This window comes from Eulemur rufifrons, chromosome 7, assembly GCF_041146395.1.
Source record: "Eulemur rufifrons isolate Redbay chromosome 7, OSU_ERuf_1, whole genome shotgun sequence".
In the NCBI taxonomy this organism is placed as follows: Eukaryota; Metazoa; Chordata; class Mammalia; order Primates; family Lemuridae; genus Eulemur; species Eulemur rufifrons.
In genome coordinates, this window is record NC_090989.1 from 62253376 (window position 1) to 62281139 (window position 27764).

At 42.5% G+C, this 27764-nt stretch overlaps 1 protein-coding gene across 1 annotated transcript in view; it reads left to right on the plus strand.

Moving 5' to 3' along the window:
- The first annotated feature begins 623 nt into the window (after nucleotides 1–623).
- The window catches only part of UPK1B (uroplakin 1B), a 28098-nt gene continuing 957 nt past the window's right edge, over nucleotides 624–27764 (plus strand). Inside the window, exons 1-7 of the mRNA XM_069472660.1 lie at nucleotides 624–691; nucleotides 12820–12907; nucleotides 14207–14407; nucleotides 16683–16757; nucleotides 17460–17582; nucleotides 20203–20382; nucleotides 24590–24673. Coding sequence (XP_069328761.1) covers nucleotides 12839–12907; nucleotides 14207–14407; nucleotides 16683–16757; nucleotides 17460–17582; nucleotides 20203–20382; nucleotides 24590–24673 — 732 coding nt within the window. The 5' untranslated portion in view covers nucleotides 624–691; nucleotides 12820–12838. The remainder of the gene's footprint in view (nucleotides 692–12819; nucleotides 12908–14206; nucleotides 14408–16682; nucleotides 16758–17459; nucleotides 17583–20202; nucleotides 20383–24589; nucleotides 24674–27764) is intronic.

Below are 27764 nucleotides of genomic sequence, written 5' to 3' on the forward strand. Positions count from 1 at the left end.
AGGTGTTATGAGGGGAAGGTAGGGGAGAGGAAGAAAGAGAAGAGAGGAATTAGACAACAGCAGATAATTGCTTGAGCCTTCGCTCTTTGACTGAATTTCTCACAATCTATTTGTTTGCAGATCTCTTGCTCCTTAATAGTCTTTGGACCACATATGATGTGAGCGTCACTTGGACGATTACAATCTCCATGAATATAGCAAGTTACAGAAACTGACACTGGACATGACCCTATACAGGTAAACACATATCCACATCACTATGAGCAGTTGGGATTAACAGGGCTTCTAACACACAAAAGCAGAAGGAAGGATCAAATCACACCAAAGAAACGAAATCAAGTCAAACAAAAATAAAAATAAAAACCCTGAGTTCGTATTTGAGTAGAGTCCGGACCTGGGAGGGATGCACAGAAGTGATGAGCTGAGGCCTGTCAAGGTGCCTCCACCTGCCAGAGTCGCGCATTCCAGAGCAGCAGAAATCTACTGGCAGAGCCTCCAGTTCCTCCCTGCCCGGGCGAGGAGGCTCAGGCAGCAGCAGGCTCCGCCCATGTGAGGCGCCTCCTCCCAATCACAGACCACCCTCGCCTGGGCCCAGAGGTTCAAAGACTTGCTGCAGGTAGAAAAGCACCTTGGGCAGGTGTGGACTGCGGAGTGGGCCGGCACAGCGCCAGGAGGAGGCGGCCAGGGCTGGGTGAGTAGCCGGTTTCCCTCCGCAGAGGAGCACTGCCTGGCTTGCTTTCCCCAGAGGGAAGTTAGCGGTCTGAGAGGGAAGGGGAAGAAGTTGCATTCTTGACTAACAGAGCCTGTCATCTTTTGTAATTTAGGATATTGTGACTGTTCTGTTCTCCTTTACTTTGAACCGTACAAATTACATCCTTTAAACCTTCGATATACACCCTGTTCTCAGAACTGAGATTAAAGCTCTAGAGGTATTATGCAGCCATCCTGATTTCTGCCTCAAACTGCCTCACAGAAAGATCAACGAAAAAAATCTAAGAACCCTGAGAAACCCTATATCGCCTGATTAAATCAGATAGACACACCTCTGTAGACCCTCAATTTCCTTGTGGAGCCAAAAAAGCAAAAGAAAATTTAAGGAAACGGATCGTGTTCTTTCTTAATAATCTGTTCCTTACCCTAGCAGTTTACTGGTCCTCTTGTCAGAAATCATTTGGTGGTGCCAACTTGGATTGGAATGTGTGAGGCAATTTATTCACCATTCTTCTCTGCAAACAGTTCTGCTTAACAAAAGTGTCAGTTGAAATAAGTCAACAAATTAGCTTTATCTACACAATGTTATTTTTACATAATTTATCTTTACTTTCCACCAGTTAGATCCACCAGGGTTTGCAGAACATAAAGATATTTTTTGTTCTAAAAATTTTACACAAAATACAAATTGTTTCAAATAATGCTAATATTATTCCACATTTACATTCCATGTTCAGGTTTATGAGCCTAAAACCCCACTTCTAATTAGTTTTAAGATTCTTAAAGATTTTTATGCTTATTAACAAATTGCCTTTCAAAATCCTAGTATCCTAAATTACTGTTGTTCATTTTATCCAAATCCTTTCCCTAGGCATATACTAAATTACTGTTGTTTATTTTTTCCAAATCATTTTTTAGACCTATACTTTCCATTAAAATTGGATTCATAGTCAGATATGCTGTTTCTAAATTGAACATTTAATATTGAGAATTGTATCACCATTAATACTCTTGAACATAAATTTTATGTCATCAGGATACTATTTACCAGTTTGAAAATCAAGAAAAATCTGACTGTAAATGGGTAATGGGTAAAAATGTATAAAAAAAATTAAAAATAAAGATTAAGACATTTAAGAATTTTTGTTAATTTAACTGTTTTTTTTATTTTTTTATTGATACATAATTAAAGACAATGTTTATTGACCACTTCTTGCGTGAGTAGAGTTGCTAAGCGTGACAAGAAAGAACTCACTTGGGTTTTATGTATATAATATTTCAGTTGTTTATAAAACTTAAGTTATATAGGTTTCAAACTTAGTGAAGCAATGGTTTTTCTTTTTATTAACGTACTCAAAGAAGAGAAAATTTTCTTATTTTTTTTTCTGCTGCAACAGACTATTTTTGCTTTGTGCTGCAATAGTCTTAAAAATCAACTCACATATCTTTTGTAACTACCTGGGACAAATCACAGACTTTCAGATGCAAAGGTGACCTTAGACACCATTTAGTCAAGAGAAAAAATGAAATCTCCAAATTTGTTTTTGACATTTCCTGCTTATATTCTGAACCAGAGCAAATGCCAGTCAGCCCTAGAATATTCTGTACCCTGCTCTGGAATCTGGGCCCGATGGCCACGCAGGCTGCCCACAGACCTGATGGGCCACTATTCCCTAACAGGGACAGAGACCACAATGGGGAGGAGGCACCCTCATCGCAACTCCCCCAGGGATTCTCCATGGCATTCCTGCCCTGGGCCTGGGCATCCCACTGCCACTGCCCACACCTGAGGTCCTCACACAGCTGAGCGTGCCTGAGCCATTGCTTACGGCTTAATCTCTGGTCTCCAGTGAGTGGATGACTCCAATCAGCTCAGGGAGCACCAGGAATCAAGGGCAGTGCTGTCCAGTAGAACTTTCTGTGAGGAGGGAAATGTTTTAGACAATAGCCACCAACCACATGTGGCTATCAAGTGTTTGGAAGTAACTAGAACGACTAAAGAACTGAATTTTTACTTTCATTTAATTGAATTTGTTTGACTTTAAATAGCTGCATGCAGCTACTAGCTACTGTATTTGTCAACACAGCTTTAGAGCTTCAAAACAGGAACTTGATAGGTGCTGTGAGCTGTGGGTGTCATTCCCAGGGAGTCATCCTACCCTAAATTGAAGCAGCCCAGCAATTGTCTTGATCTGAAATGTCCACACCCATCTTGACTCTGCTCTCTAAGTCAAGCAACTGTCTGCTCTTGTCCTGGGTTTCAGGGTCAGGGCTAAAGCAATAGCATATTGTGTTTCATGGTTTCTCCCTCTCCCATTTCTCTTTCTTTTTTTCTTTTGTCAATCCAAATTTCTCTAACATGAGCTAGAGTTTGAGGCGTGGTTTGTGTGTTCTCTGGTGCAACAAACTTGAGTGAGGAAAAGAGGTAATGAACTTGAAAAAATGATCTCATGCTTACTGGACGAGTCTCACTTCTTTTTCTTCTGCTTTGAAAATCAGTTTGTTTAGTGAGCAATTTTTTAAAAACCTATTCAATGTGTCTGGAAACATCAACACTCTGGATATGAATAATTTTTATGAGAAAACAAACTGAATGAAGGCACAAAAAAGAAAAATCAAGAAATATAATTCTAGCCTTTAAAAATGTGCACTCCTTAAAGCAGAGGAACTCCCAGCATGGTTAGCAACTTGAGCAAATCATCATGGTGCCAGGCCACTGGGCAGTTTTCCACAGGGTGGGGCTCAGGGGACTACTGCTGTATGCAGAAAGCATTTTGAGGTGAGTTGCGCACCGTCTAAGGCAGTATCGTTTCTAACGTGGGCAGTTGCTACTCTGCCCTCTGCCCCCTGCCCCTTTCTACTTTCTCAATTCATGTCATCCCAGCTGTTTCCTTTAAAGCCCTGCCAGGTAAAGAACTCTTATATGTGAGAGGGAAGCAGTGCTTTAGAATAACTGGGAAAGCTTCAGAAGACCATGTTTGAAACACACCTCTCGCACCTGCTGAGAGAAAGCAGGAGGGAGCATGCAGGGTACCCTCAGGACTCAGTCTCCATCCACAGCCAGAGCCAGAGCCGAGCCCCCAAATCGTGCGTCAGGAGGTTTGTCTTTTTAGGCTCTATCTTCCCCTTGGGTCTTTCTCCTTCTCGTGGTGTCTTCCCTCTCCCTTTGAAAATTCAGTATGAGGAGGGATCCGATAAAATCATTCACGATGAGGCACTGGCATTGATGGCTGATGACACTTAATGTGACACTTTTACATGTATTTGCATTTTAATCAAGAACAAAGGAGCAGTTCTCTAATTGTGGCATTTCAGAAATTAGGTTGAAGAATGAGGAAAACTTTGAATGAAGGGAGAGGGTGGAAGGCTTTCTCCCTCCTGGCTTTGCTCATGTGACTCCCTTTCTAGCTTAACTTGTAAGGGAAAAGGCAGGCTCAAGGGCAGAGCATCAGGAGTTTCTCTTAATTTTAAAGAGACGTAAAGGAAGGTGGTATCTCCCTATCTTAAAAAAGGAGAATGAATAGTGACAAACTCAATGTAAGGCTGGCTTAAGAGTAAAGAGGCCTGGACTTAAACCCTAACTCTACTAATAATTAACACGCCAATGATCACGAACAAGTCATGTCCTCTCCGTGAGCCTTGGCTTCCTTATCTGTGAATGAGGGGCTGACTACAAGGCCTCTAAGTTTGCAGCCAGAGCTGACATTTATCATGCTGTGAATGGGCACATGGCCAACACCTGCCCGAGGATAAATGACTCCTGAATTACATACCCTTTAAGACAAACAAAAACTACCAAAAGTGTAGTCATTGACTTCTAGGTGTGTCACGGATCAATTCATTTGAGAGTTTATAATTTCACTTTCTAATGCAATTCTTTGTCAAACTGGCTTTTTTGATATATGGCAATCTATTCTTTTGTGGGTTCAGAACAATTCATTCAACAAACTTGGGTGACGAAAAGAGGTAACAACATTCCAGGAAGGGTTGCTGTGGCAGAGGCTGGGAGGGAGGAAAAGCCATACACACATACCCACCACAGTTTGCGCACCCCTGGAGAGCTATTTGCTAAGGGCAGAGAGGGGGACGTAGGAAAGGAAGGATAATTCTGGGCAAGGGAAGTTGGGGAGAAAGAAGAGGTTTTTCAGTTGGGCTTCAGAAGATGGTAAAGAGATCAATAGGCAAAATGGGAGAAGAGAGGGACAACCTGGAAGCACAGTCACCACGGAGGCAGTGGAATATGGCAAGCAGGCCACTGGGAACCTGGTTGGATACCACCTTGAACCCAAGCTAAAGAGTTTGTGTTTTCTCTCTTAGATGGTCCAACCTTTCTTCCACTGGCTAGATGGAGAATGAAATGGTTGAGTCTGGCCAAACACTGCAGACTGGTCTATCTGAATAGAACAGGAGCAAATCTGGATTTGTAGACACTAGTCAGCAAAAGAGCATGGGTGGACAGGAAAAGCCACCAGGCAATGAGAAGTGAGAGGGAAGCAGTGGCTGAGCTTGGGAGTGCAGAGGGAGCTATCTACAGTTCCCCTTTAAATTTAGGTTACAGGGAACCTTTGAAGGTTTTTAAGCAGGGAAGTCATATAAATTCAGAGTTGTGTTTTAGGACAGTGGATGTCAAGATTGATTAAGTGGCTGGCACTTAGAAGGCATGTTTATTTTTGTGAAATACCACAAAGTGTTGGTATACTAAATTTAAAATAAGTAAGTAGATCATTTTGGCCTGAATTCATACCAAAAACTAGATTCTAGCATAGATAGGTGGTAATAGAACCCAAGATTTAAGACAAATTTATAAGAGGAAGATGTTTAAAATGACAAATTTTAGTCAGTAATTTTTCTTTAAATTAGGAAATGACTGCAATTATCCAATGTTGGCATCAAAATATGTTGTCCCAGTAAATGGAACATCTGTTCTCCGTAGGATAATTTGAGAATCTCTGCATTATAAAGTTCACTCCAGAAGCAGTGTGTCGAATGGAACAGAAATTGTTGAATTCAACTGAGCCACAAGTTAAGGGCTGGCAGTGGGAGTTGGAAAGAAAGGGTAAAATGGTCTTAGGTAATATCAGAAAGTGATTATATTTGTTTCTATCAAAAATATAAATCCAGGGCCAGGTATGGTGGCTCACACCTGTATCCCAGCACTTTGGAGGCCAAGACAGGTGGATAGTTTGAGGCCAGCAGTTGGACACCAGCCTGGACAATATAGAGAGACTCCTGTTTCTACAAAAAATTACAAAAGTAGCCAGGCATGGTGATACACCTGTAGTTCCAGCTACTCAGGAGATTGGGGCAGGAGAATTGCTTGAGCCCAGGAGGTTGAGGCTGCAGTGTGCTATGATCATGCCATTGCACTCCAGCCTGGGTGACAGAGTGAGACCCTGTCTCCAAAAGTAAATATATAAATCCAAACTGAGACAGCGTATTACTCATCTCCACAGAAATAGAACCAATATGATACATAGAAAGAAACCAAAAAGGGGATGAAATTTAAGGAATTAGCTCACATGATTGTGGGACCTGGCAAGTCCAAAATCTGTAGAGCAGGTCGGCAGCCTGAAAATTCAGGAAAGAGTTGATGCTGCGGTCTCAAGTCTAAAATCCACAGATTGAAAACTGCAACAGGGGTTCTATGTTATGGTCCGGAAGTAGAAATGCTGTTTCTTTGAAAACACCAGTCTTTGCTCTTAAGGCCTTCAACTGGTTGGAGAAGGCTTGCTATGTTTGGGAGGAGAATAATCTACTCAAAGTCTACTGATTTAAATGTTAATCACATCTAAAAATTATCTTCACAGCAATATCTAGACTGGTATTTGACCAAACAACTGGGCACCATAACCTAGCCAAGTTGGTTCGTAAAATTAACCATCACAAGGTGTCCATTACCATACTCCCTTACTGGGCAGGCAGAGACAAAACTCAGGTTATTAACTAAGGCACAATCACTATGTGGCCCTAGAGAACATCACAGTTTATGTTCTGTATGTAGAGGAGTAACCATTTGTCTTTCTTTGTTCTTTCTCCATACCTGTCCTCTCTGGGAAGGTCAACAAATTCATAATGTCTTTTTTTTTTTTAAATAGACATTGGTGTGGAACTTTGTCAAAGTTTTTCTCTTTTTTTAACCTAAAAAAAAGTTCATTAGTCTGCTCCTATGCACATTTTTTAGCCTTCAAAGAACTCTAAAAGATCACCTAGGACTAATCTTTTCCTTTTATAGGAATCATGTCACCTTTCCTCTAATTGTGCCAGGACTGCAACCCTTCCTAGAGATCCCTCCAGCTTGTGTATTATGGAAGTAAACTCACTTGTCTCAACTTTTCAGGGACCTTTCCTAGAAGTTTTCCATTGACTAGGGGGGGGCCTCACTGACACAGACTATGTAGTGTCAATTTACACATTGTGACCAGGGTTTTCCAACTTCACTCTTGAATGTTCTCTAACTCCTTGGGTAACTGCCTTCTGAGCTCAGTAATTTGCCTACATCTTTCTTTTCTGTTAGTTCTAGATAGTGGCTTATAACCACTCTGGGGCTAGCCACGTGGTTTGGAGGTTTAGAGCTTGTGAGGAGATGCTCTGTGACCCCAGACTCCCCACTCGTGTTTCAGCCAGAGAAGCACCATTTTGATCTATTTTTATATATTAGAGTTCCATATTTAAATCATATTTCCCTATACTTTTTTTGAAAATGTGGTTTTATGCTTTAAAAAAATTAAACCACTGGTTTTTGATACTTTCACCAATCACTGGTCAATTAGCTCTGATCTGTCTGCATTAAGAAACTGAGACAAGGCCAAGCACAGTGGCTCAAGCCTGCAATCCTAGCACTCTGGGGAGGCTGAGGTGGGAGGATTGCCTGAGGTCAGGAGTTCAAGACCAGCCTTAGCAAGAGAGAGATCCAGTCTCTACTGAAAATAGAAAAAATTAGCTGGGCATGGTGGAGCATGCTTGAGTCCCAGCTACTCAGGAGACTTAGGCAAGAGGATTGCTTGACCCCAGGAGCCTGAGGTTGCAGTGAACTATGATGATGCCACTGCTCTCTAGCTGGGACAATGGAGCAAGACTGTCTCAAAAAAAAAAAAAAAAAAAAAAAAAAAAAGAAAGAAACTGAAACAAAAGTAAACAAAGTTAATATTGGGTAACTAATACTGTATTAGAACTTCACATGTATTCTCATTTAATTTTCATGGTACCCCTTGAAGTTAGGTATTACTATACTCATTTAGATAAAGCTCAATAAGATTAAGTAACTTCCTGGAGTCACAAAATGACTAAGTGGTAGAGCTAAGATTCAAAGCCAGTCTGTCCAAAGCTCTTATTCTTTCTACTTCACCACAGTCTCTAACCTGTTCCTAGGTAAAGCTCTAGGCAAATCGTTAACTTGTATATTCACTCATTCATCTAAATAAACGTTCATTTATTCATTTTATCCTTTTATTTAGCAAAATAATCAAGTGCCTACTATGTGTCAGGCACTGTGCCACTATGGACCTAGAAAGACAAATAAAACAGGGTCCCCCAGTGCCTTCTCCTGCTTTGGAGACTCTTGCAGTAAGTAAGTTGCAGGAAGCCCTTGGTGGGTTGGTACCAGAAGGAAAGAATGCAAAAGGGGAGCAGAGCAGAGTCCTCTCTGAGTATTGCTGGGAAAAAGTGGCCCTAGCACAAAGGACAACCTGGGGGTCATCTCACAGTCTGCAGCAGAGGCCTCGGAGCCAAAGGGACCAGGCCCACAGGCAGGTGTTAACTGTTCAGGAATGCTCATGGAATGCAAGGAGGGCCCCTCCCGTGTGGACGTGCTGCTTGGTACCTGACTCTGGCCACACTCCAAGCACAACTGGAAGTTTTATTCTTTTCCCCCATGAATTCATCCACAGAAAATAAACAGAAGTACAAATGAGTATCTTTGTGTACAGCCTCCAGGCCCCTCCCCAGGAGAGCGGCCCCTGGGCAGTGAACAGAAGGAAGGCAGAAGGGAGGCCCCTTCTTCTGTCAACCTAGGAGCCCTTGGATTAAAACTTCCTTTCTATGCCCTAGGGGTCAGTGGTGCATGAAGCAAAACCATAACCCAATACCAAAACCATACGCTTCTTAAATATCCCCTGATTGTAATTAGCAACTTCCTATGTTTTTAAACAATCTTAGTGTTTGCCAACCCTTTCTCCATCTTGTATCTCATTTAGTGATCACAGCAACCCCATCCAACAAGTTGTGTTCTACCCATTTTACAAATGAGGAAGTAGACACTAAGGGGGACATTGCCCAAGGCTACATGGTAATGACAGCACAAGGCTGGGACTTGAACTCTAGTATTCTGACGCCAAGTCCAATGTGCTCACCATTAGACCACAGCCACTAGACTGCACTGCGAGCCACTGGAAGCCTATGCTTGGCTCCCTCCTGACATTTATGGCCGTTTGGTGGCGGAAGCAAATGTTTTAGGTCCTCTGACACCAACCTAGTATAACATACAGGTGGCAAAGGAGAGGCTATGAAATGCTGACTTTCTCATTGACTTGCACATTGCTCCTTTTACTTCCAAGAATTCTGGTCCAGGTCAGGGTGGGTGCAGGGAGCTGCAGGTTTGTGATACATCTAAACAGGTTTTCTGGAAAAGCATGTGGGTGCAGTGCAAATATGTGTGCAGTGCTGAGGGACTAAGGAGACAAGAAGCTGGAAAAGTGAGTGAAGAAGGGCCTTGGGGTGGGGGTGGGGAAACCTGTGGCCTTGAGACCACATGTGGCCGTCTGGACCCTTGAGTGCAGCCTTTTCACTGATTTTACAGAACAAATCCTTTTAATAAAAGGAAATCCCTTTATTAAAAAGATTTGTTCTGTGAAGTTTGGATTCAGTTGAGGGGCGGGACTTGGGGATCTGGAGGGTCACTTGTGGCCTTGAGGATGCAGGTTCCCCACCCTGTGTCTCCTGAGCAGGGAAAATGTATCTGTTCTCTCTGCTCCAGATTTCTGTTTCTACTGAAATCTATGTGGCAGGACTTTATAAACTGTAGAGTGTTCAGCAAATGATCTGGAGCCAGGCAGGCCTGGGCTTGGATCTCAGCTTCTATACTTTCTAGCAACGTGGCCTTGGGCAAATTAATCTTTCCAAGCCTCCTTTTCTTCATCTGCAAAAATGGCAAGAAAACAGATTCTCCCCTTAGATCCTTCAGAAGGAGCATAGCCCTACGGACCCTGTGGGCTCAGCCCGGTGAGACTCATTTCAGACTTCTGCTCTCTAGAACTGTAAGATAATACGATTCTGTTGTTTTAAGTCACTAAGTTTGTGGTAATTTGTTACAGCAGCAATAGGAAACAAATACAGATTTTGGTAAAAATACCCATCTCTCAGGTCTATTGGGAAGATGCACATAGAGTGACCAACATAGCACCGAGAGCTTCCTAGGTGCCCGTTAAATGGCAGCTTTCACCACGGTTTTGTTATTTTAGAAGATGGGAGTGGCTTTCTAAGTTATTATGTGCCATTGATGCCAAAGGCCTAAGGGAGAAGAAGGGAACACAACAAAAAAGGAAAAAAAAATTAAGGGCCAGCAAATTCAGATATCTTGCCCATCAGTATGCCCCCGCCTTTCCAAACCCACAGCCAGGCCGCCTCTCTGGCATTTCCTACCATGTTCCTGTCTAGGTGTCTTAGATTTATGCTTTTCTTTTTGCTCAAAGCAGGCTTCTATCTGCCTACCTTCCTTTTTTTCTCCCACTCTCATCTGCATTTTCCACCCTAATTCTGACTCCTGCCATTCTCCCACAGAGGATTCATTTGCCCTTTCCCCTTGTCTGAACTCCATGTGGCAGAGTTATGTTGGAAAGGTCTGAATGTGTCGGGCATAATTGGATCACTCAGGCCACCTTCCTTGCCCTTCAGCCCTTTCTGGACCAAGAAAGGCCCCGTTGCTGGTGGCCTGTACCTAACCCCTTCTTAGGTTTCCACAGCCCTACTTGTCCCCTTTATTCTACTGGGTATGGTCATTTTTGCTTTAAGTCCAGGCTGCAGTTGTCACACTTTAAACTCGCTGAAGGAAGAACTTGTTTTCTTTCTGTTCTTTAAGCCCAACTAATCCCCACTAACAGGCTGCTCCCTGGCACACGGGTGTGTGATCAGTACCGGTGGAAAAGGGTGCTGAATTTGGCCTCTCCAGATATTTGCCCTTTACTCTCTACACTTCTGTTATCTGCACTTCTACCTGTCACAGTCTATTTATTTGTGTGTCTAGTTTGGATAGTAACCCAACTGGTCAGGGATAATGTCTGTACATACCAGCAATGAACTTCACAATGTGACTCAACCGGCTCCATGAGTAAGGCTCTCCCTCGGGAAGTCTGTGCATTAACCCCTTCAAGGCACTGAGGCTCTGCTCAGTCTAACGTGCTGGAAAGAATGGATGACATTTCTAGGCAGAAAGAAATGAATGGTATTTCTCAGCATAAACTACTACACACCGGGATCTTGTAACAATGGCCCGGATTCTTCTTGCATTACTTCAGCAAACATTGATGAAGCAGCCACTGTGTGCCAAATTCTGAGCCCAAAAATGCTCATACATGTTATATTAATTCAAATTGCCACAACAACTCAGGTAAACAGGTAAGAGAAAATATTTAGGGATGTATAAGATTACTTGGAACGTTGTTAATACTTATCGTGTAACAATGAAGTTAAAATTTAGCAAGGCCTGAGCCAAATAGAAAGGCTCACTTCCCACTGATTCCCTGCACAAAAACGGGACTTCGGCCAAACTGGCTGGTTTGCTGTCTCGTGGGCACCTTGCTCTTCTGTCTCCACTCCCTGACTTGCCCTTCTCTTTACCAGGAATGTTGCCTGCCCCCACCTTACTCCACACGTTCCCACCTCCACTCTGTTTCTCAAAACCATTCACATCCTGCTTATATCTTCCCTCCTCGGAACGCCCACAGCATTTAGGGTCTTACTCTACGTATGCTATTTGGGAATGTATCTTAGCTTCCCTACTAAAGCATAAAATCCTAGACCACAACAATCTCCCTTATGTATCTTTGTATGTTCTCTAAGCAAAAATTGTATCATTTAATACATTTTGGTTCTGAGCATGAATTGGTTAATTAATTAATATCAATTAATTAAATGTTGAGAGACGTGGATGTTTTTTTCTCACAGTGATTCAAGTACAGAAGTCCAAGTGATTGACCCAAACGCTTGCTCTTGTGTTCCTTCCAGAAAATGCTCAGGGATCTGGGAGGGATTGGGCTGTGTGTGGCACCAACCCTGTAAATAGTTTCTGGGAGTCGGTGTGGGCGGGAGGGAAGTGCTTGGGCTCTGGAGTCGCACAGACCAAGGTCTCCAGCCTAGCTCTGCCACTTACGGGTTGTGAGACCCCAGGAAACTTAATTACCAATTTAGCTTTAGTTTCCTGATCTGCAAAATAGAGCCTCCTCACCTCTTTTCTTTTTCTACCTAATTGGGTTATGAGAATCAGGTGTGTGCATGCAATCCCTGGTTGAGTGGCACACGGAAGTAGGTAACTGCTAGTCCCTCTTTTCTCTCCACTTCCCCTCTTATGTGACAGGGGACTTTTTTTATTTGCCAACTATTTTTTTTTAGGATAACAAAATATTCAGAAAATAATGGTTTTTAACAGCAGCCCACAGTGCATGTGGGAACTGGGCACTAACACTGGCTATGTGTTTACCCCTTGGGTTTCGGTTTGCCCTGGTCAAGGGAAGTGAGGGCCGCACTGGGGACCCTCAGTGTGCCTCGCCCTGCCACTGCTACCACTTCAGGTCTGCTCCTTACACTCTCCTTGCCCTTGCGGGGCTCCGTCCACCACTCAGAAGTATGCATTTTGTATGCTCCATCCTGCAAGAACTTCTCTGAGGCACTGATCACACTGAAAGGCTTCGTTTTTTCTTCTTTATAAAATGTCCATGATTACTAAGCTCAATAATCAAATTTTCTCCTTTGCTAAATGATTGTATGACTTTGGCTTGGATGCTTTGGGACGCAGGAAGGCAATATACACAAAGGCATGATTTAGTCGTGGTATGGAAATTGTAGCAGCATGTGTCACCTGCTCCCGTTACATGATAATGTTCTCAACTGTGACTTCAGCTTGTGGAAAATCCTGAAGATGGCCAAAGATGACTCTACCGTTCGTTGCTTCCAAGGCCTGCTGATTTTTGGAAATGTGATTATTGGTGTAAGTAATGAGTGTTTCTCAGGAAATTCTGCTCTTCCTATTAATCATGATTCTAGATTAATCAAAAGTGAGAGTTTGAAGGACAATAATGCTATAATTATTGGCTTCCTATACCTTTCTTCATTTTAAGAAATATGTTAGTAAATATACTAGCTAGAATTTAACTATATAAGCAATTATGTTTAACTATGTAATATGTCAAAAGATCACAGTTAAAAAAAAATAGATATTGCCTTTCCAACTTTAAAACCTTGCCTGGCACGGTAGCTCACACCTGTAGTCCTAGCACTCTGGGAGGCCGAGGCAGGAGGGTCGCTTGAGCTCAGGAGTTTGAGACCAGCCTGTGTAAGAGCGAGATCCCATCTTTACTAAAAATAGAAAAATTAGCCAGGCTTCGTGGGGTGTGCCTGTAGTCCCAACTACTTGGGAGGCTGAGACAGGGAAATCACTTGAGCCCAGGAGTTTCAGGTTGCAGTGAGCTATGATGATGCCACTGCATTCTAGCCCTGGTGACAGAACAAGACCCTGTCTCAAAAAACAAAACAAAACAAAACACAGGCATCTAAAAAGAGTCATATCAGCCATGATCAGTGTCCAAAAACTCCAACCACACACACACTTTGGTGTTTCTTGTTTTATCGTGGCTTGATTTCCATGGGACTCTGGTTAAGTTTATTTGTGGCAGATGTTTGCCTTTTCTTGTTCTCATACAGAGGCCAGTGAGAACGGCTCAGACGCCAAGCCGTGTGGGCATGGTGGGGTGAGAGAGCACTTGTTTGGGAGTCAAGAGAGCTGGATCTTGGTCCAGCTCTGCCTCTAACTCCCATGTGACTCTGGACAAGTCATCACCTTTCAGGGCTAAGATTCTTCGTCTATAAAATACAGACATTGGAAAGGATAACCACCAACGTTCCTTCTGGCTCTCACTGATAAATATGACCAGGTCTAGTTCAAATATTACAAGCCAGGAATTTGGGTGGTGAGGCAGTGGGGGTGGGGGATTTTGTTCATATAAGAAGGCATCGTCTGAGTGGCTCATGCCCCAGGGACGTTATGGATGGTCTGAAATTGTCTGGGTTGTTTCCCAAATAGACAGTGATACATGGAAGAAGGTATGCAACCAATTAGCAGGATGGAAGTAGCTGTTTGATTTCCTGGCAAGGGAGAGCTTAAGTCAGTTGTATAAAGCCCATGCAAGGGAGAGAGTTGGTCTCTCTTACCTACCCCACCCTCCACCCCCTTTCCCAAAACTGCACTCCTGGCCGCCAGCCTGACAGAACCCCCTTGGCTTGCCCCCAGATGTGCGGCATCGCCCTGACCGCGGAGTGCATCTTCTTTGTGTCCGACCAGAACAGCCTCTACCCACTGCTCGAAGCCACCAACAACGATGACATCTATGGGGCTGCCTGGATCGGCATGTTTGTCGGCATCTGCCTCTTCTGTCTGTCGGTTCTAGGCATTGTAGGCATCATGAAGTCCAGCAGAAAAATCCTTCTGGTGGTAAGAACTTACAGCTCCCTAGAGCTGTCTCCCTGGACTAGTTCTGATGGACCATTTCTTCTTCACCAAGCACAGTGCTTTGGCTTTCAGTGGGGGAGGTGGGAGCAGGGAGTGCCAGGTGAGGGGTGAGAGGGAGGAGAAGAGTCTCCCTGCCGTGAAGATTGTCCACGTGGGGGCGAGGATGCCCTCCACTATTGCAAGTCCAGAAGGTTCCAGTACAGAGAAGCCAGAGGGGAGACACCTGAGAGTGACCCTCCTGAATATTTTCCAGATCCGTGCTTCTCTGGCTGGTGTCTGCACGCACCCAACAGATACGGCCAGAAGCTACATAGGCCAAAGGAGAGGCAGAGTAAGAATTTGTTTAGTAGATTTTTTTCTCCTGGCAATAAGTCGTTTAAAACATTTTAATATCAGGCATTAGTATATTAGGATATAAAAATACAAAATATGAATGAGTTTTTGTAAGAAAGCATAAGCCTTTCAAAGATCTTGAGCTCAAGGCTGATGATTTTGTATCATGACCTGTATGTCCCACAGTAGCAGTCACTTTGCTTTTCAGGAACCCTGGAAACCTTAGTGAGCACCACTGTAGTGTAAATCTTCAGCTCTTACCTGCCTATGGGGGCTCTGACTCTGTGTTCCCACAAAGAGGCTTCTGCCCCCAACCACAGACAGTAAGATCTTGCCCTGCCTTTGCAGAGGGAGCAAATCGACAGTCAGCAGAGCTGGGAAACCTCAGTGTTGGGCCTAAACCCTCATTCCCTGGCCCCATGCTCAGGGCAGCAGTTTCTCACACTGTGATGGGGCACACCCCTCCCCAAACTTCCCACCCCTGACATAATCCTGCCCAAATGCTGCAGGACCTGAGTCCCACCTTTAATAGAACTAGTCCAGCAACTTAAGGTGCTTGTTGGTTTACTTTTCCCTTGAGCTAACTGTTGTCCTGGTAATGTAGAGGGAATGTCCAGGGAATGTAGAACATTTACATCCTCTGGTTTCTTAGTGTGAGTTAGTTCCAGGGCAGAAGTACCCACTTTTGGAAGGTGGAAAAAGAAATGTAGAGAAAAGAGACAGAACAGGCAACCTTCACTTGCAGCGTTTGGGGCCCCTCTGTGCATGACTGACAGCCAGGAGAACTGAGCTGGGGAGGGAGAGAGAAAGAGCAGTGCCCCTCTGAGGCCTGAAGGAGAAAACACGCACCTCCTTTCTGGAGTGTCCCTAAGGGGTTTGAGCCTCTGTAAGAGGAGCCAGCAAAGCTCTTGGCAAGGAACAAGACAGCAGCTAATGCAGGAAAAAGTGTTACGGGGCCCCTGATGCTGATTTTGCTGTTAACTCTCCAGCCACAGCTTCTTCTGGGCTGGGCATGACAGCAGCAGAGGGTCCTGCTAAGAGCCTCCCAGGCCCAGGGAGGGAGGACAATGTTCCTGGCCTCCCTCACTGGCACTGACCGCGAAGGACCCGAGGACGGAAAGCATATATACAAGGTTGAGGAAGGCAAAGACAGAACTCTTGCAAACAGTCCCCATCCGGGATTCAAAGGCCATTTGCTGTTTAGATATTATCCAGCCAGAAATAGGGGCAGTGTCATGTGGAGGCATCATGCGCACCTGCACGCACGCGTGCACACACACACGCGTGCACACACACACACACACACACACCGCCACTACTGCACACAGCGAGCTCCACTTCACTCACCTGAGCTGCTGTGACTGGAGCGGGGCAGTGAGAGGAGAACGCAGGCAGATTGCTGCGCCCGGAGGCTGCCTGCTCCTCTCTGCTGAGACTGGATGCATGTTAGGAGGGACACGGGATGTTAAACATGAAACACTTCATCTTTTTCTGACCTCTGTGATTCCAAATTTCAACAAACCATAACAAAATCTTATCCCAATTAGAGAGGATTTATGAGGCTCTACATTGTTTGTGATGCACTATGCCTCTCTTGCCAGCTGCCGAGCACACACACACGTGCACACACACACATATCATTTCATTCTCTTGTACTTGTTTTTCCTAGTTAAAATAGAAATTCGGGATACTGGACTGAGAAAGCTCTGTATGCAATGGCTGTTGTTCTCTGGAGGAGAGAACTGAGCTGACTAGCACCAAGCCCCATTCCAAGCCGCTGATCAATGAGGGTTTGTTGAATAACCACGTGAATGACTGGATGATTATATTTAGATGAATGTGCCAAAAAGTCATAACAATCATGTGGGGAAGTCTCTCTTTGGAGGTAAATGTAATTCTTTTTTCTCATGTGTTTCCCTTCCAGTATTTCATTCTGATGTTTATAGTATATGGCTTTGAAGTGGCGTCTTGTATCACAGCAGCAACACAAAGAGACTTTGTGAGTACAAGCCCAGAAAGCACAGAGCAAAATGATCATGTGAATTATCATTATCATAATAATGTGATAGCTGACATGTATTACGCCTTTACTATGTGCCAGGCAATCTAATAATAATACATATATAATGTTATACATACAAATAATATACGTATAATTTTAATTAATCCTTATAAACCTATGAAATAGGCATTATCCCTATTATTTTATAAGTAAAAAAATGAGACAAAAAGGTAAAGTAACGCTGTCTAAAGTTACACAGCTGGCAAGTGAAAGAGAAGAATTTTGGGCCCTGGCAGCCTGACCCCCACGGCCCCAGCTTGCAATCCCTCTGCACTTCACCCCTGGGCCATGGCCTTGGGCCTTCCAATGGGATGGTCCACATTCCACCTCAGCTAAGACTTGCTCTCCATTCAGCATCTTTCTTTCTCTCCCTTTCTCTGTGTCCCTAGCTTAAGTCACCCTACGATATCTGTCCACTTAGTCTCACAGTGATTTCTCTGAAGATGGGGGTCTCTTTCCTACATGAGGACTTTAGCCAACCTCAAGCAGACTCATTCAACTGTACTTGGTGCCTCTGAGTATAGTTTTGCTCCAGGAGAGAATGTTCAGTGTCCCTAGCAACAGGCTGAGAAAAATATTTCCCCTCCTTGGGGATTAGTGTGTTGACTCTCCCTTTTATGTGGCTTCTTCCCACCGTAGTTCACACCCAACCTCTTCCTGAAGCAGATGCTAGAGAGGTACCAAAACAACAGCCCTCCAAACAATGATGATCAATGGAAAAACAATGGAGTCACCAAAACTTGGGACAGGCTCATGCTCCAGGTAAGGCCCATGGTCTTGGGGAGATGCCATTTGTATTTACCAGTGGGGGAGGGAGGTTGTTGTACACATAACTTAGTGGGGCTTCTAGATCTATATTTTATTTCAAGCCATCATGTTGATTATCTTACATTTATAAGGATAATGGCATTGTCAAGAAATTTAGATTACTCATACACTCTGCCTCTTAGAACTCAGGTATCATTTACATTAAAAGAAAAATGTCTTCTCTGCCCCTCGGTGAACTCAAGTGGCAATTACTGCCTGTTTTTCCTTTTTGGTACCTTTTCACATTTCCTATTAGCTAATCCTGCTAAGGACCAGGGGCTATGACTTGATTTGCTCCCCCAATTTTCTCTCAATGGCAATCATACCTTATGTCCATGTTTAATCTCAAATACCATCAAAAGTCCAAGTTTTCCAGGTTATCCATCATGACCCCCGCATTGCCCTGTGTACACAAGTTGTGATTCTCTACATAACTCTGGATCTGACCCAGCGCTCACATTGGCCCCAGTCCCACTCCCCAGCTCACACCAACTGTTCACAGTCGTCATCAGCACACTCCCGAAAGCCTCGACTCCTTTGAACTATTTATTCTCTTGCTTCATCAGAAGTTTGGCTGTCTCTTGGTGGCAGTGCCTGCCCTTCACCTTCTCATTTTTCTGCCATACTCATGTTTCATACAACCTGGGCATCGGCTAGGTCCCCTCTTGCTCCCTTGGCTGCCATACTATTTCCTTCCTCCATCAAACACCTCCTTCACACCATCAGTGTTTATCTGCCCTTATCCCTCCTCCTTGCCATCATTTACCAGCCTCCCTACACCCAGTTGTTCTCCTGACTTTGTTAGGGATTTCAATATCGCACGCACTGTCCACCTCTTCACTCACCTCCTGTCATTCTACCTTGAGATTTCAACATCCACATAGATGACTCAGCCAACGTCTGGTTTCACAATGCCTTGCCCTACCTTGTTCCAAAGATCTTGTCCTCCATCCCACCTCAGCCACCTCTTCCATGGCCATCGCCAGCATGCCATCACTAATGACTGCGTCACCTAAGAAAAGTCCACTCTCTGACCACTATCTTCTATAATTTCTCTTATTTATTCTAATATCCATCCCCATTCTGACAGTTTTTACCCCATCAGTGCCTCCAATTAATTGGCCACTTTTTCACTTCCTATCATCCTTTTTACATTATCCTCCTTACCTAACTAATATGCAAGTCCTGTCCTCTAGTCACTCCTCTGTCAGCCATCTTTTCAAAAGACTCTCTCTCACCTGACATTCACCCATGATTCTGTTCCACTGTTGTGTTTTATTTCACAGCAAATCTCAAAAGAGATACTTACACTTGCTCCCTCCATTTTCACCCCTTTCCTCTGCTTTCATCCAATTATGATCAGCCTCTAACCCCATGACTCTACAAAATGACCCTTACTATAGTTAACAATTACCTCCCTCCTGCCAAATCCAATGGTTAAGTTTCTGTCCTCATCTTCCTTGACATCTCATCGGCATTCATCACATTGCATACTCCCTCTTAGTCTCCTTTGCTGGATTTTCACCCTTTTCCCAACTCTGAAGGTTGGAGAGCTACAGAGCTCAATTCTGGAACTTCAACTATTCTCTGTCCCTACTTAAATCCTAGTCTGAAATAAGCCTCGCTCAAACTTAGCCATTTTTCCCCAGAACGCTCAGGTCCAAATACAGAATGATTATTTTTCCTGGTTAGGTATTGCCCATAATCCAGTGGCAAAATTGGACACCCTTTAAAGATGTTTGATTTATCATCAAGTCTGCTTGGATACATTTATTCTAAAAGTTGAGAGACACCTGTAGTTTTAACATCCTCCCTTTTGAAACATTTTAGCAGAATTTATAATAAGAAAGGAAAGTGATACAAATTGTGTTTTATCCTCTATACTCAATTTTATCTAGAGCGTAAGGATACCAGTTATGTGTTAACTGATCTCCCTATGTAGAGGCATAGCTGTGTGCCACCAGATTTTTTGTTAGTTTTTTCCAGGTTATTTTCTCCTATTATAAAAATCATACATAATTATTCCAGAAAAATGTTAAAAACATAGAAAAGTAAAACAAGAAGAATTATGCACAATTTCTTCACTAAAATTTTTAATTTTCTTATTCTCAATTTGCTCATATGTAATATCAGAATAATTATACCCCTCACATTGTTGTATCAAGATATTAGTACAATATTAATAATAATTAACATTTATCAGGGGTTTACCATAAGCCAGGCACTGTACTAAACACATTAATTATATTAACCTCTTTACTCCTTACAAAAAGAGATAGTTACTATATATATACCAATTTTACAGTTAAGAAAAATGAGGCTTAGAGAGTTTAAGATAACATATCAAAAGCAACAGAGCTCATTAATGACTAGTAAAGTAATAAACGTGGAAAATACTTTGCAAACTCTAAACTGTAAGTTACCAATACCTTCAGCTCCTCTTTGGGGATTGTTTAGTGAATATAACACATGTTACACTTTCCATATCTTCTTTCTGTATAAAATCTCAGTTGCTACATTGATGGCTCTAGTAAAGACCATGACAGAGAATTTTGTTTCTCTTATCCATTGACAGGACAATTGCTGTGGTGTAAATGGTCCATCAGATTGGCAAAAATATACGTCTGCCTTCCGGACTGAGAATAATGATGCTGACTACCCCTGGCCTCGTCAGTGCTGTGTTATGAACAATCTTAAAGAACCTCTCAACCTAGAGGCTTGCAAACTAGGAGTGCCTGGATATTATCACAGTCAGGTGAGTGTGCTCTAGTCCCCAAACCTTCCAGAACGTTCTTCTGCTCTTTATAAGGAAAATATTAGTCAATTTTAGATAATAGTCTCTCAGTAGGGAATTCCACATACTTTTTCCTAAACCTCTTATGAACTATTTTCTTCTCTGCCAGTAAACTGTGAATACTAAACCAGAACTGACATGAGCACATTTATGTTTTAACAAAATTAACAGAGCATGAGAATTACAATAGCAAAATTCAACTTTGTTTAAATAAAAACAATTTGTACAATGTATAGAATTGGTATTTCAAGAAATATTTACATTAAACAGTTTTATTCTATTTTTGCAAAATGTACATTGGAAGGGATGATATGCAAAAGGAATGTTTTGCCAGTTTCAAAGCAATGGAAATTTCTGAAGGTACATACAGTAATTATATATCCACATTCTTTATTCACTGGTAATATAGGACAGTCTTAATAAAATATCATGTTGGTGATTTGGGTAGAAGGAAATTTACATATAGTTTTTGAAAAAGTGTTTCCAGGCTGATGTGGATGATGTTATTATGATCATGAAAACTAATATTTATTACTTACTAAATGCCAGACACTGTTCCAAGTGCCATACATATATGAATACTAACTCCTTTAATGTTCAAAAGTAGGTACCAGTAGGATTCCTATTTTACAGATGATGAACTGAAATATAGAGATACTAATGAGTACCTTGCCCAAGGTCACACAACTAGTAAATGGTAGTCAGGATTCAAACCTGAGTAGTCAGGCTCCAGAGCACACACTCTAAGCCCATAAAGACTTGGTAATAGATTCGCATGAGAATCTACAAGAAAGGTGATGTTGTAGACATCAAAAGAATGGGTACTGTTCAAAAAGGCATGCCCCACAGATGTTACCACGGTAAAACTGGAAGAGTCTACAATGTTACCCAGCATGCTGTTGGAATTGTTGTAAACAAACAAGTTAAGGGCAAGATTCTTGCCAAGAGGATTAATGTGCGTATTGAGCACATTAAGCACTCTAAGAGTCGAGATAGCTTCCTGAAACGTGTGCAGGAAAATGATCAGAAAAAGAAGGAAGCCAAAGAGAAAGGTATCTGGGTTCAACTGAAGCGCCAGCCTGCTCCACCCAGAGAAGCACACTTTGTGAGAACCAATGGAAAGGAGCCCGAGCTGCTGGAACCTATTCCCTATGAATTCATGGCATAATAGGTGTCTCACACTTTGTGAGAAGCAGTGGAGAGGAGCCTGAAGTGCTGGGACCGGATCCGTGCGTAGCACACTTTGTAAGAAACATAAGAAAAGGACCTTGAGCCTTGCTGGAACCTATGCGCTGTGAGTTCATGGCATAGGAGACAAATAAAAGCCACTAGACTCTAAAAAAAAAAAAAAAAAAAAAAAAAAAGACTTAGTAATAGTCCCCAAATGCCTTGGTGAGAATCCCCATATACCTGTAGCCTGCATCTGTTGACACCACACTGACGTGCTGTGCACTGCTCTGGCAGTCACTCCTTTGAAGAAAGCGAGCTGTGTGCCAGCTTATTAAATAATTGAGAAATGTCAATCTCTTTAGTTTGGGAATAAATAATGACTGCATTTTCAGACTGAAGGACACCTGGCACAAAGTAGGTACTCGATAAATGTTTGGTGAGTGGGTAAATGAAAAGCGAATGGCTCTCTTTCTCACATCCATATTGTAGCTTTTCATGATCTACAATGCACAAATGTGCTGCTATAGCCACAAAGACTAACAAAATTAGGGAAGTTATCAGTGTGGTAATAGTAGAAATCAACCAGAATTTCATGTGGCATGTCAGATGCAAATATATATATTCTACATCATGGTCCATCTGCCTTAGAAATGCTATGTGCAAAATTCTGATCACTATACCTCAAAAAATACTATGATGAAACTAAGGAAGATCAAGCAAAGCACCACTAAACTGATTAGCATCATGAAAAGGCACTATATGAGAAGACATTTCTGTCTGTAAGCTCAATGAAGGCAAGACCCATTTCTGTTCGTCCCAGCTAAATGCCTAGCCCAGTGCCTGGCACCTCGCATAATTGGGCTCTTATGTATATGATTAGATGAAAGACCACCTCCCAGAATTGTTGAGAGGATCAAGTGAGTAAATAATGCAGAAGTGTTTTGTGAACCATCAAGCATGTTGCAAATGATAATGTTGTAATCAGTACTTAATGTTATGTTCCACTCATTCTGTAAATTCTTAATGTGTGTCTACTATGTGCCAGGCACTTGTTCTAGGTTCTAGAGATTCAGCAATGAACAAGATGAAATCCCTGCCATTGGGGAGCTTGCATTCTAGTATGGGAGACAGACAACAAACATGTTACCAAATAAAAACATGGTAAAATTCCAGGTAGTGATAAATGCCACGAGCAGAAATAAATCAGAGTGAGTATTTAGAGTAGGATGGGGGGAAAGAGTGTTTTCTCTGTAGTTGTCAGGAAAGGCTTTGCTGAGATGTTTGCAGAAGGCTGAATTAAGTGAGGAAATGAGGCAACTGGAAGATTGAGGAAGAGGGTTTTAAACAAAGGGAGCAGTGAGTGCAAAGGCCCTGAAGTGCAAGTAGTCTTAGCATTTTGGAGGAACATCTAGGAGGTCAGTATGACAAAGCCAGAATGGGTGAAGGATGAGTAGAAGGCAGGGAGCTATATCTTTGTGTAGACTGAAGCCTATGAAATTTGTAGGGAGGGGTCCGCCTTAGAAAAAGCAATTAAAATATGCATACAAAATTAGCTGCAGGGCCTTGAAATGGTCTTGCAAGTAAGGGGCCCTGAAGTCTAAGCTCATTAGCTTTACAGCAAAATCACCTCTCATAGTGGAAGATGGGATAAGAGAGAGAGGCGAGGCCATACCATACAGTGCCTCCCAGGCCATGGTAAGGACTTGGAATTTCATTTCAAGGGTGGTGGGAAGCCATTGGAGGGTTTTGAGCAGGGGTGGGAATTGATCTGATTTATGTTTTGTAAGGATGGCTCTGGCACCATATGAAGACTAGTAGGGACGCAGGCCTCAGGGAGGCCAGTGGGAGGCTATCAGAGTAATCTTGGAGTGAGGCCCTGGTGGACCCACGTGGCACCAAGATGTGATAAGAATTGTTTGGATTTGGAATATATTTTTAAAGTAGATCCAAAAGGATTTGCTTAAGTGTTGAATGTTGGATAAAAGAAAAACAGTTGATTAAGGATAATTGCAAAATTTTTCATCTGAGCATCTAGGTGAATGGATGCACCTGTCATGTAAATGGAGGAGAGTAAATGAGGGAGAAACTGAGGTATAGCAAAGGCAGGGCATGTAAGTATTAACAAGGGAGTGGGGCAGGGTCAAAGACAGAACCTCAAGTGGCCACCTGTAGCCACTGGGGGGAGCCTAAACTTCAAGGTCAGCCTTTCTAGGACATTTGCCTCCAGATCTCATGGTCTATGGAACCAGCCCTGGTTATTGCATTTTCTGTGCATTCCCTGTGGTTTCCAGCACTTTAGTGGAGGTCACTCAGATGGTGGCTCTAGCCTTACACATGTTACTTCTCCAGGACTTTGCATAGCAACTAGGGCAGAGTATGCCATGTATAAAGCCTTCCTGGATTATGGCCTGCATGAATGAATGATTTGGTAAATAAAAAATTAGTCACTCTTTTGCATGCACACCATAACCCTTCAAGGTCTTACTAGAATCCAATAAAGATGTGTTGAAGTATGATGTCAAATGAGAATTCAGGGAGTATGATGTAGGGCAACAGAGGGCCTCTGGTTTCTGTAGACTAGAATCATTTTTATTTAAAAACAAACAAAAAAAAAGGTAACTCTGGCTTTCAAATAAATAAATCACAAATCTCTTAGCAGGGAAAAATTCTAATTTTATTAAGAATATATTGTCCAAATATTCAATATGAAAAGAATATTATGCTAAAATAGCAGCACTTTTTAGTGGGATTGAGTGACAAAGACACAAATAAATGTGGTATAGAATAGTTGTTCCACAGTTGTATTATTTATGTTCCCTCAGCTACTAACAGGCAGTTAGTACTGGCTGTCCCCAGAATGAGGCAATAGCCTGGTTATGTGAAACTGGACTTCGGAGTGGCATTGATTCAAATAAGAACCTGCTTTCCTGTCAATGTCTTACTTTTTTTTTTTTTTCTGGTTCTTCTCACACCAATGTGGAATCGCCCCCTCCTCCAGGGCTGCTACGAGCTGATCTCTGGACCGATGAACCGACATGCCTGGGGGGTTGCCTGGTTTGGGTTTGCCATTCTCTGCTGGACTGTGAGTATTTCCCAACACATTTTGTTTCTGAAAGGATGATGATAAGAAAAGATCTTGAGATTGCCACTGGTTACCTCAACCACACTAGAAGGCCTAGAAACGACACCTCAGACCTGAGGGCTAGTCAGGAAACTTCTGGCACCAGAGCCAGGACAGTGGATTCCCCTGAGAGGCTGGCAGTTAACTTCCCACATGAGGGGAAGGATGTGCCCTCCTAACCAGATGCTACTTCTGGTTGACTGGGACGCACTTGCCTGTAGGGGGCTGAAGAGCCTCTTTCCCTTGCCTGGACTTCTTACTGAACGCCAGCCTGCTCCTCCAGGTCTCCAGATCTCATTAATTCATTACAACTAGATAGCAAAGACTGTCACCGATCTGCCTGGCTCCCGCCCCATGCTTAGCTGCCTGGCACCTTCCAAAGAGCTGCCTCTGCCAGCCCCATCATTTCCTATTGCCCACTTCATCTGGTGCACATGCAGCAGGAGGTTAGAGCGGGGGTTCTCAGCCCTGGCTACACATTAAAGCCTCCTAGAGAAGCTTTAAAAAAGACATAGATGGATCCCAGCATCCAAGACTCTGATACCTTTGATCTGAGGGTAGGGTCCAGGCCTCCTTTTCCTCCAGACGATTCTAATTTGCTAACAAGGTTGCGAACCATCGCATTAGGGAAGCAGTCCCAAACTTTTGATTCCAGTAGCCCTGTACACTCTCACACATTATTGAGGACTCCAAAAAGCTTTTGTCTATGTGGCCTGTGTCTATTGATATTTACCCCATTAGAAATTAACACAGAAAAATTTAAAATATTTATTAATTCCTTTTAAAACAATAAGCCAATTATAAGTCAACATAAACAACATATTTTTTGTGGAAAAATAACTATTTTACAAAATGAAAAAATTCAGACAAGTGGCATTGTCTTACATTTTTGCAAACCTTTTCAGTGTCTGGCTTAATAGATGACAGCTGGATTCTCATATGTGCTCCTTCATTCAATATGCTGTCAAATGTTGACTAGATTGAAGGACTTGAAGAAAATATATCTCTCATTGATGTGTAATTGAAAAAAAGTGTTTTAATAGCTTTATCTGAAGATAATTGTGAACATTCTTTGATACTACCCAAAACTCCACAGGAAGTAGTTTCCTAAAGGTCAGTTGCTATATGGAATCTGAAACTATGTTAATGAATTTTTCATACTCTATTACATTGAAATACACTACATTGGTTTCCCTTGCACTTTGCATAAATATTTTTTTTGAGACACAGACTTGCTCTGTTGCCCCAGGTAGAGTATAGTGTTGTCATCATAACTCACTGCAACATCAAACTCCAGGGCTCAAGCTATCCTCCTGCCTCAGCCTCCTGAGTAGTTGGGACTACAGGAGTGCACACAACACTGGGCTAATTTTTCTGTTTTTAGTAGAGATGGGGTCTCAGTCTTGCTCAGGCTGGTCTCGAACTCCTGAGCTCAAGCAAGCCTCCCATCTCAGACTCCCAGAGTGCTAGGATTACAGGTGTAAGCCACTGCACCCAGCCCACTTTGCATAAATTTTTAGCCATGCATAATTCTGTAACATCATGAATTGGTTATTTGGAAAAATATTGGTTCGTTGTGTTATGCTGATCTTCCAAATGTTGACTAATCTCTTTATGAAATACCAAAAAGTCACATTCGTTGATATTGCCACATTGGAAAAGACCGTAAGCTATGGCATGCTATCAAGTTCACAGTGACAGATACAAGTTTTCCAAAGTTCTGATGTTTGCTTAAAGGCTCAAATTTATCATTGGCAACTAATATTGCCAGTTTTCCTTGAAGTGAAATAATCATTTTGTAAATTTTTGAAAAAATATCTGCCACACATCCAAGTCTGAATAACCATAGCTTGTCTGTTAGTAATTTTTTCCAAGTAAAAAAGGTGTTTCATGAAAAAAAAATGGGTAGTTCAGTACATAATCACTTAAGTGCTTTTCTTCATGACAACCATATTACATATTTCATATGTAACAGGACTGCTTTAGACATATTTCCTTTTTGTCATGCAAAGGTCAAAGTTTAGTCAAATTATTAATAGTAGTTCTTGGTGCTTCATCAAGGACAACCTTAAGTGAAACTGGTTTTTATTAATAACTTTTTTTTTTTTTACTGCAAGTGCACAGCAGTGAGGGATATGATGACTACTAACACAGTTCCATGCCTCTACCTGGATTCTTGCTAAGACTCCAGCAGTTTTACCTTCTACTGCTTTTGCACCATTAGCGCAAATGTGAAAACAGTAAAAAAGCAAATAAAGTCTGATTATTATTCAAAAAGTCTTGTATCAAGCACCCCTAAAGGGTTTCTCAGGTGTTTGTTTACCACACTTTAAGAAATGCCGGGTTAGTGGTTGATAGACTGAAAGAGGCAGGAAGGGGATGGAAATCAACTCCTTCAGGAAGTTTTCTATGACCCCCCAATCCACCCTCTTATAGCTCCCGCAACACCCTGTGCACACCTCTATCCTGGAACTACTTTGCTGTGATGTATTTGAATATGCAAAAGGTTGGGGAAGAGCTGCTTTGTCCCTCCAGTGCGATGAAAGCAGTGGAGTTTCGTTTGTGCCAGATGAGCAGGAACTATGGGACAATGCTTAATGGCTCTTGAGTATCTTAGAACTCCAAATCAGTCATAACCCTTGATGTTTCCACAACTATCAAATGGACTCTGGATCTAGTTAAGGCCCCCTTGACATTCAAAAGACGGAAGGGAAGGGAACTAAATGTATTGAGGGCCTGCTATGGACAAGGCCTGTCAAATATTTTCAATATTAAGTCCCTACAACAGTAGCTAGGCAGGTCAGCAGACTCTCATTTTACAAGGAACAGAGAAATTCAACAGTGTCCTCAAGAATTGTGCTTAAGAAGAGCTTTTAAGCATGCCCTGTTCACTACTGCTTGCAAAGGGCTTCCCTAAGTGATAAATCAGATAAACTCTGAAGCCGACTGTATGGGGTTGAATCCCAGGTCTACACTTACTAGTTCTATGACTTCAAGTAAGTTTCTTCTCTGTGCCTCAGTTTCTTCATAGGGTTTTGGAAACATTAACTTC